Consider the following 10084-nt stretch of genomic DNA (forward strand, 5'->3'; position numbering starts at 1 on the left):
GTTGACGGAGCAAGGCTGAGACTGTGGTGAACAATATGCAAAATTATTTTACTGTCATATTTTTCCATTTTGGCCTTCATCTACACCAGATAAAATGGATATTTTAAAAAAAAACTCTCCAAAGTGTTTTGATATAAGTATTATGTCACATTTTACTGGGAAAATAGAACTTTTCAAAAACACTGATGTTCAGTATTATTGCATTTGTGACTATTGACACAAACATTGCCAACTTTTGCCTGCAATGTTAGGAACATGTTTTGCACAAGGATAAAAGTAAGTAGAGGTGAGAATTTTTCTGTTTTGGTTCCATGTTTCACTCGAAACCACAAATGTCATCCTCATGGTGGTGCTAGAGGAAAAGTCAGGGGATCATCAAAGTCTGTAGGATTCATCCTTGTGGGACAATGAGTGTCCTTACTGAATTTTGCAAAAATCTGTTTCCTAGATGTTGAGATATTTCACTGGATAAGTGAAAATTCTGACCTGCTAGTGGTGGAAGAAAAGTCAAGGTGTCACTTAAGTCAGCATGATTCGTCATCTGGGGACCATGAATGTCAATGCTGTTTTCTATAGCAATCCATGAAATAGTTGTAGGGTTTTTAAAGTAGTGGACAGACATTGCTGACTTAAAGGCCACACTGTTAGTGGGGCTAAAAACTGTATCAGTGGGTGGTAGCAGGACTTTTCCTAGTGGGCTGCTACAGAAATTGTGCTGATGGTATAGTGAAAATACGATCATAAGCCCAGTCTTTTCTGCTTTCTGGTTTCATCAGAAATTCTAATATCATAACTCACCAAAGTACTGAAAAACACAATACACCTTTTACACCTGTAAAATGTAATACAACGCAACAGAGATGTGATCAAATCCTGTTTCCTCACTGTTCAGTTTTTGTTAGCAGACTTTTGGTGGCAGTTGACTAAGTAAGCTCAGATGTCTTTCTCCTCTCTTGCCATGTCCTACAGCTCTTCCAGGGGGAACCTGGGGTGTTCACAGACAGATGCAATATTCAATACCTCCAGCATATTCTGAGGCTGCCCATGGGTCTCCTCCCAGCTGGACATGCCCGGAACACCTTCACAGGGAGGCGTCCAGGAGGCATCCTGATCAGATATCTGAACCACCCATTAATTAGCTTCTATTAACACAAATGAACAGTGGTTCTACTCCAAGCTCCTGTAGAAGCTCCTGTATTCCAAGACCTTGTTCCGTAGTCCTTAGAGATAGGCCTTCCATAAACTGTGCTTTTAAATGTATCCTTATTTGTGTGACTAAGGAAGCAACCTTTAAGAAATGAACACTGGTATGCTTAACTTCCATGTTTGCTCTTCATGTACATCTACATTACATGTACCAAACTGTGTGCATGAGGGAGAAGAGGAACAGTCTCTCAGAAGTGGACATAAATATGCACATTTAGAGTTTATGAGCATGAGAAAGAGTGTGGTAGAAAAGAAAGTAAGAGGAAGAGGCAGAGAAAATGATAGTGGGGGAGCAGCTTCTATAAAACAATGGAGCCATAGTTAGATATCTGCTGCTGGTTCTTTGTCACAGACTATAGCTATAGGCTGACAATGCTCACACTTAATACTAAGTTGAGCTGTGCACACACAACTCCCTGGTTTTCTTCTCCATCCAGCAGGACCAACCACCTTTCATCAAGACAGGAGAACTTCAAGCAAATTGCCAGTGTTACCATGGTCATTACAGGTAATTCCAGGTTATTAATGCCTAACATGCCAATCACATTGTGGTACATCACCCTTTCATTATCCGACCCAGAGTATTTTCTCTTCCTTGCCATGTCTAGTTTTTATTATTGTCTCAATCCCTCACTCATCCCCACTGAATCACTTTCTTTTTTGTCTGTATCTCTTTAGTCAGAGCGTTCTCCAAAGCACTGTTATTTGAGCTGCTGTGAAACTGGATCTTGGGGGAGACGGATGTACTTAATTGTAGCAAATAGAAAATCAGTTGGGTTTTTTTTGTTTTGTTTTGTTTTTGAGTAACATGAGAATTCCTGGGTACATTTTCAAAGCTACTTCATCTTGACTTGTCAAAGTAAAAGTTGTCATCTGTAAAGCATCAGATTTTTATGTATTTTGCAGTCCAGTGTCAAAACATGGTGGCAGGGAATGTGTGCTTATTGTTGTAAACGAATATAGTGATGATATTTGGCTAAGACATGTAGTTAGCATGACTAGTCACTCTGTAAAAAGACTAAAACACCTAATATTGGCATGTGATACTGTCCTCTCCAAAAATACAGCATGGGTTATTTGCCGAAACAATCCAAAACAACCTTTGTTCTTGGTCATGGCCAGCAGAAAAAGTACTGTGATGTTCTCACAGAGGAAGCTGAGGTGGATGTATGGGTGCACTATCTTAACCATGACCACAAGACTTCCGTTAACTGAACAGATGTAGTTACCACATGTGCTGCATAACAGGAAATGATCAGACCTGCAGTAGGTGTCTAATTGAATGGCAATGGCTAAACATACTGGCTACACACACGTATACATGTTTTATGTATTTTATCATGTTTTAAGTACCTTACTCTGTGTGTTCTATGTTTTACCAGGCTGCGAGACAAATTTCATAGCACAGCAGTGAAACATTATACTGTAGTAGTTTACTACTGTAGTAAACATTTTATCATTCTATGAAACAGGATGTTACAACTCTGGAAAGTCATGGTGGCAATCATTTACGATAAATAAAGTTATCTTGTAAAGTAATTACTGGAAATGTGCATTTGCATATATTTGACAGACCAACGTAGCACCTTGCTGGATGACGTTGAGCCTTGTGTGTGTACAGTATTTGACTGCTGGACAGTTTGTGTTTATTTACCCAGCAAACAGCCAAAATACCAATTGTACTTTAGCTGTAAACTGGCCAGCAAAAGATGCCTTGAATGTGTTCATTGAAGTGTGCCTCTGTGTTTCTGTTCAGCTCAGCCTCTAACTGAACTCAGAACTCACAAGAGACTCCAGTTCTTTCTGTTATTTCTCTCCAGTCTCTCTCCTTTTCCCTCTCGTTTTATACGTTTATGAAGTAGATCCATAAAGCTTTGGGATACACGCACCTTTTTCGCTCCAAGTTGAAAAATTTTCAACTCACGTAGATATTTCTTTGTGTCAATTTGCACTGCCCCAGGCAAATCTTCATTTTTCTATTAACTTTGTATGTAAAAAAACATACAGTAGATACAGTATAGACAGTCAATCATTTACACCTTTTGGACAATTTAAGGCGTTTTCAAACCTATGAGGTGGATCAAGGTTAGATCACATTCTCACCACGAACAATTTGTTTGTGACCGGACAGAGACAACCTCCTCAAAGGGTCTTGGTGCAGTTGTTTTGGTCCGCAACTGAGTACAATTCCTCTTGTCAGATCTGTAGCAAGTACAAATCGTAGCAAACGAACCAATTCACAAGTCCAATTCATCTGGACTAAACTTAGCAAGTTTGAAAATGCCTCAAGAGTCTCCAGTTAACTTAACCTATATGTCTTTGGACTGTACAAGACGCCTGGAGCATCCAGAGGAGACCAAAGCAATAAATTTAATCCAGGACCTTTCTGCTGTGAGGTGACACTGCTAACCAGTGCAACACTGTGCTAGCCTTAAATGAGAAAATACAGTGTTGCAAAAGCAGTAAAGGGATGTTACTAACATGAAAGACAAAAATGCAGTAGTGCTTTTGTGTACTATGAGTAACACTTTGTAAAAATCGGCAGACACATCTCTGAAAAATAGGAGTAGTAGGTTTCTGGGGAATTCAATATATTTTACCTTGGATCCAAGTCTGTTTGAAGGGGCAGATCACAAAAACAGAAAGAGAAACACAATATGGAGATGTTAACAAGCCATTTTCTCTCCACTTCTATTTGCCCAGATGGAGACCAATCAGAAAGTGGCAGAATGGCCAATCACAAACAGTAGCCTTGGAAATAGCCAATTAGGCCTGTTTGTCTGTGAGGACAAAGGAAGTGATATTGCGGAGTGATTGCACCAGCGCTGAGCTACACAAAAATGGCACCTTTGCTTGTTGCCTTCCAACCCTAATTTTCCAGGAGTGTGAGATCTTGATTGCATCGGTGCCAGCAACAGAGGACGTCTCATTATTGCACCAAAACAATCACCACCTCAGAGGCAAAAAACAGAGATTTTGTTTTCATTAGGGAGCTATTGAGTCACCATCTCTCAAGTCAAGGCCAGCAGATATGCACACGCACACACACACACACACACACACACACACACACACACACACACACACGCAATGAGGCTCTAGTCTGGCAATTTTATTCAAAAGATTTGTACCTTACTCCAGTCCACTTAATGAAGCTGTAAATTTAGAGACATGAGAGCCTTTACAGTGCTCCTCTGAGAGCTTCTACAATGATCCTGGGACTGAGCTGGTTAATTAACTGATTGTTTGCTTGGCTGGAAGCCAGAGAGAAATAGGGTAGATGCAGAGAGAGACAAGAAGGAGAGGAAAAGAGCGGACATGAGGAGAAAGAACAGAGGAGAATGGGAGTAAAGACAAGTGAAAAGGAAAGAAATAGGGTGCAGGGGAATGGAAGATACAAAAGAGAAAGGGGGAAAAGAAGAAATGGTAAGTGAAAGGAGGAGGAAATTATGTGAAAATTAAGAAAAAGGAAACAGAAGATTAGCCAAAAACTTCAAGGCCTGCATCTATATATTATATGATCTCAATTTTTGTCAAACTATGTTAATACTCTGATGTTGTAACAGACCTGATGGTAGTGCTAGATGAAAAGTCAGAAGATCACCAAAGTTATGACAAATCATCCTGTGGGGAACATGAATGTGTGAACCAAATATCATGTCAATACATCCAATTGTTGTTGAGACAATTCTTTCAAAACCGTAAACATCAACCTCATGGGGGCGCTAGAGGAAAGCTCAGGGGATCACCAAAGTTATTACTAATCATCTTCTGGACACCAGGGCCAGCATTGGGGGTGGGCCAGACCGGACTGGGCCCGCTCATTTGAACTCCCTGCCCACTGATGGCGGCCCGGCCCTGCCCTGCCCTCACATATAAACCTATTTGTGATTAATGTAATTTTGACCTGTGATGCTCAAGTGATGTGATGCTGCATCACACTTGAATTTTGAATAAAGTTGGCAGGTGGAATTGGCTAACAGTGTAGCCACTTCACTGATAAGTTTGCAATCTGTAGCCCATTAACAAAATGAACATCAGATATTGGTTTTCAAAAAAAAGCCTATCCCAACCAGCATATCAGCATCCTTGCTCTCTATGCCACCAGTGCTGCCACCAGCCTGTGAGCCCTCCACTTCTCTTGACACTACAACATCGCTGGCGCCACAACCAGCAACATCAGCCCCCTCAAGCTCAGCTTCAACAACAGCTGCTGTCGCTCCTGCTGCTAACCAGATTAGACCATGACTTCTGGTGATAATATGCCTCAGCCAGGTAAAACTGGACACGTTTCCAGCTTGAATGATTTCAGGGAAGAAATGGGCTTTTGCAAGTGCATGGTACCACAACAGACCCTGGCTGGAATATTCAGTTAAAGCGTACGCAGCCTTGTGTTTTCCATGCCGCAAATTTGGTAATGCTACTTCACCAGATTCAGTGTTTGCTGTCAAAAGGATTATGTGACTGGAAGCACACGTTAGAAACAAATAAATAATTGCACAGACATACCACTTCAAAAGAACATACCATATGTGAGATGATTTGTGCACAAAGATCAGTTGGCCCGTGGCCCGCGGGACATGCCTACTCAGCCATCCCGCTGTCTGATGGAAGTTTGAGAGCGGCTTTCACAGCTGTCAATCATCACGTCACAGCCCCTTTCTATATTGTTAAATAACTAATTAAAAACAAACCTATCAGAAAAATGAGCACATGAAAGTACATCAGTATTTAACTGATGTGTACTCTGATTTTTTAGTTTGGCTCATGTCCCATCTGCTAACATAGAGGGGGCGGGATTTATGATCTATACTGCAGCCAGCCTCCAGGGGGGTGATCGAGATGTTTTGGTTGCACTTTTGGGGAGCTGTCATGACGTCCATCTTTACATACAGTCAATGGACAGAACCAGGAAGTTGGCTGTTCCTATCACTCTTTGAATATACCCTGCAAAAACAAACCATTCCCCACAAGGCAACATACACATCCCATGATATCGAAAATTAACTGATAGCATCAATGAGCACCTTAGTGACAGAGCATATTATCGGGGACATAGGGGATTCTTTTATACTATTGAAGTTGACGGAACGAGGGATCCTACAGGGCAGAAGAACATTTCCATCGTAATTGGGTTTGTTGATAGGAATTATGAAATTAGAGAGCACTTAGCAGAGAGAGAATACTCAGCAAATTGTATGATGGAGCCGCACTGATGTTGGGCAAGCACAAAGGTGTATAGAAAATTCTTCAGGATGAATTGCAGGGAAATTCCTTACATACATTGTTTTGATCATCAACTCCATCTGGTCGTAGTTCATGCAATATCTACAGAGGTGCCAATCATAGATTTCTCCAGTATTTGTAACCTTCTGTACATGTTCATAAGAAAGCCTGAGGTCGCCGTTCATTACAAGGGGGCAACACTAAAACATCTGCTCGACCAACGCTGGATTAGGCACTTGGCCACTGTGCAAGTTGTACTGAAATCTCATCAGGATATATTTGAACTGTTGAATCAGGTTTAACAATCGAGCTGGTTTGTGCCATTTCAAAGCCTGTAGTTTCAGGTTTATTGCACTTCTGGTGAACAAGATTTTGTTGCTTCGTTAGCCACCTAACAGACTGCTGCAGTCCCAGGTCATGGATCTCCTGACAGCCGACAAACTGGTGAATTCTGCCACAGAATGTGTTGAGTGTCTCTGCAGTGAAACAGAGTTCAGTGAGATCAGTGTAGGCCTACTGATGCAGCCAGCCAAAGCCAAAAAAAGACGTACAACAACCAACACGCATCTTTGAGATTATGTCATTGAGCAATCAATGGGAGTGCAAAAAAACCATCAGGAAGACAACACACATACCGTGGAGCCTCGGACATTGTTTTATGGTCGTATTGATGCGGTGTGTGAAGAAATGGCCTGGCGCTTTGGAGAACATAACAGTGTGCTCTTGGAATCACTCGTCTCACTTGAAAACTCGATTGGAGTTGACCAGCAGCAAACTTGAGGATGATGAATATGCTATTGCCAGACAGTTTCTTTGCACACACATGGAATTATCTTCCCTGCCCTCAGTTGATAGGAAATGGACTCTGAAAACTCTTCTCACCACCTGCACATAAGACCCTAGAAGCAATGCCAAGTGTCCTAATAGCACTTAAGTCTGCATTAACATTTGGGGCCTCCACTGCCATCTGTGAGAACTCTCTCAGCATTGAAAAACGTCTTCAGTGATCAGAGAAGGCGTATGCTTCACCAACACAAAGCTCACCTGATTCAACTATGTTTTGAAAAGGATCAGAGGGTGAGTGGACTATTTTCATATTTATTGTTTCAGCGGCAGGTTACAATAGTAATACTAACATATAATTATAAAATGCTTTTCGTCAACGAATACATTAAAGTGATGTGTAGTGTGCCAGTGTGCATGCACTGCAGCTGTTGTTGCTATTTTGCAGTTGCCTTGGTGAATTTGTGTGCTCCCTCACGAAAATCCAATGCCCATCCTATTGATTTGCTCTAGCGCTGGGTCCGCTGGACACCATGAATGTCAATTTCATGGCATCCATCCAACATTTGTTGAGATATTTCAGTCTGGACCAAAGTGGCAGCACTGCAGCTGAGCAGCACTCGAGTGAGGAAGAAATCCTGTGCAACCTTTGATTTTTTCTACATGGTTTGTATGGATTTTATTGGAAAACACCTCTCTCTGTTCGAGTTAATTAACGTTTTTTGCTACTGTACACCAACATGAAATCATGTTTCCCCACCTGCAGTTGCTAAGATGACTGAAAGCAACAAGAACCTGATACATTGTATGATGGCCTTGAATCAGGGCCGATTTAAACCTGACATTTGCATCTCTTGTTTGGCCACCCAAATGTGGATTTGCTGACAAAAGTCATGACATTTTATTATCCCTCACTTCCTCTTGTACTATATGTGTCTATTACAAATTACAATAAAAAAGCTCTTCTCATTTATCCTAAGAATCAATTTTGTATGTTGCTATTTAAACTATTAATATCTACATGGTAAAGATTTATTTTCATTTGAATACTTCTAATTTGTAGACTGTAGACACATTGCATGCACGTTTTGGTGCTAATTAGTGTTGAGGAAATCATTTCATATAGTCTAAATGTTAAGGCATATTTCTACAAGTCGAGAACATTTTGATAGAAGTCTTATGTACTTCTGCTGCCAGTCCCTGCAAGATTGGCTCCACTGACTCCCTTTAAGCTTTGGCACTAATCAACTGTTTTTCCCTGATTCTTGCATAAACTCTTATATTTCAAGAAAAGTGGTCACTGATTTTTTTATGTCTAAAAATCACACATTATACTTAAAAGTATTGCACTACAGTAAGATACACATAGACACACACACATGTTCATGTAGTATCATAGTCTTCATTTATTTATTGCAGTAGCTGTAGTTCTGAGTTCTCCATTGTAACTAAGAAGGGGTGAAAGGTCAATCAGCAGCACATCTTCTTGCTGGTTCTCTTCAGCACTACAGACCCTGCTTTAGAGGTCTAAAAGACAAAAAAAAGAAGTAAATTATTACAACAGGAAATAGATTATTCCAGTACCTTGTTATACTTCAATATAATATATAAATCAAAATATATTTCTATGCTCCTAAGTGAAATGATATAGTACAACAGCGTGAGTAAAATGTAAATGGTGCCTATAATAGTTCCCAATATAACTACCTGGTCATAACTATATCTGCTTTAGTTTGTGACTGATTGTTCCAACCTAAAATCATCGTTAAACACATTGAAATTCACATTTGTATGCCGAAATACATTATTATACAGTTTCCAATCCAAATAAATGTGTTAACTTTTGAATATTGTCATTTTTAAGTTAATTCTTGAAGTTTTCAGAAAAGCTGAATCTGGAATGGAAACAAAAGGACCTGCAAATACTCAATCTCCGGTTACATTTGGAGAATCATCTCACACAGACTTAGGTTTAAAGTGAGACTGAGAATGAATTGCTTGTTAAGATCGGCCTCTTTCACACTACTCTGTGTGACAGAGTCTTGTAAGCGAATGCTTATCCCCGGCTGCGGAAATATAACATTAATGACTGTAATGATCCCTGCAGGGTGTTTAGTATAATAACTGCTGCCATCGTGCCTGGTTCTCAGCACTTAAAGCCTAAGTGAGTGAGCGTGTTTACCTCGATGAGCTTGCCTCCGCTGATCTCAGAGGTGTGGTGGTAGTTGGGGAAGGTCACGTTCAGCTTGCCTCCCTCCATGTGCACTGTGGCCTAAAAACACACAGGTTATAATCAGTCAGGGTAGCGAGGAGCATTCATCCATCTATGTATCCATTCCTTTCTGCTGGGTTTGTAAGCACCTTCATGGTTTCATCCAGTTTTGGATTCTTTCCCTCCTACCTTGAATTTCTTTCCTCCGATGGTCTCCATGTCACACTCCTTGCCGACGGTGAACATGTTGGTGACCTTGGCGTTTGTGGGGTAGATCTGGGTCCAGGTGAAGTTATCGCCATCCTGGGTCACCTCTGTGATCAGCTTGTAGTCACGGCCCTTCTCAATGATGTCACTGGGGATACCTGGAGTGGGAAAAAGAAGAGAACGGTGAGGTTATTAGAGCCTAATTCCAGTTTAGACATTCAGAGACGCAAATATATGAAAGCAAAATGGATGTATTATTTGGCTGAAGAGGCTTTTTTGATTCAGTCTCACCCAGCAGCTTGCAGAACTCATCGTATCCCTCCTGGGATTCTGTTTCCCATTTTCCAGTGAAGGCCATTGTGGTGGTGTTGCGAGTGGAGGCGTGAGAGCAGAGATGCTGAGGCAAGCTGAGGGAAGAGCAAGGTACTGAGACCAAGACGCTTCCCTGTT

General features: G+C 41.0%; 1 protein-coding gene across 1 annotated transcript; it reads right to left on the minus strand.

Moving 5' to 3' along the window:
- Window positions 1-8601: 8601 nt before the first annotated feature.
- LOC122993288 (gastrotropin-like) lies at window positions 8602-10078 on the minus strand. Its single transcript, XM_044367312.1, has 4 exons — window positions 9926-10078; window positions 9617-9792; window positions 9398-9487; window positions 8602-8742 (listed from the first exon to the last, which is right to left on the minus strand). The coding sequence occupies exons 1-4, from the start codon at window positions 9990-9992 to the stop codon at window positions 8686-8688; spliced, it is 390 nt and encodes a 129-aa protein (XP_044223247.1). The 5' UTR covers window positions 9993-10078; the 3' UTR covers window positions 8602-8685.
- Window positions 10079-10084: the final 6 nt, after the last annotated feature.

This window comes from Thunnus albacares, chromosome 12 (genome assembly GCF_914725855.1).
Source record: "Thunnus albacares chromosome 12, fThuAlb1.1, whole genome shotgun sequence".
Classification (NCBI taxonomy): domain Eukaryota; kingdom Metazoa; phylum Chordata; class Actinopteri; order Scombriformes; family Scombridae; genus Thunnus; species Thunnus albacares.

Bases quoted from the DNA above. Each gene is read 5' to 3' on its own strand.
- LOC122993288 (XM_044367312.1), bottom strand. From the start codon at position 9,992: ATGGCCTTCACTGGAAAATGGGAAACAGAATCCCAGGAGGGATACGAT. The intron at 9,488-9,616 runs GTAGGAGGGAAA...GTGTGTTTTTAG, and splicing joins TCGGAGGAAAGAAATTCAAG to GCCACAGTGCACATGGAGGG. The intron at 8,743-9,397 runs GTAAACACGCTC...TTTGTCTTTTAG, and splicing joins GCGGAGGCAAGCTCATCGAG to ACCTCTAAAGCAGGGTCTGT.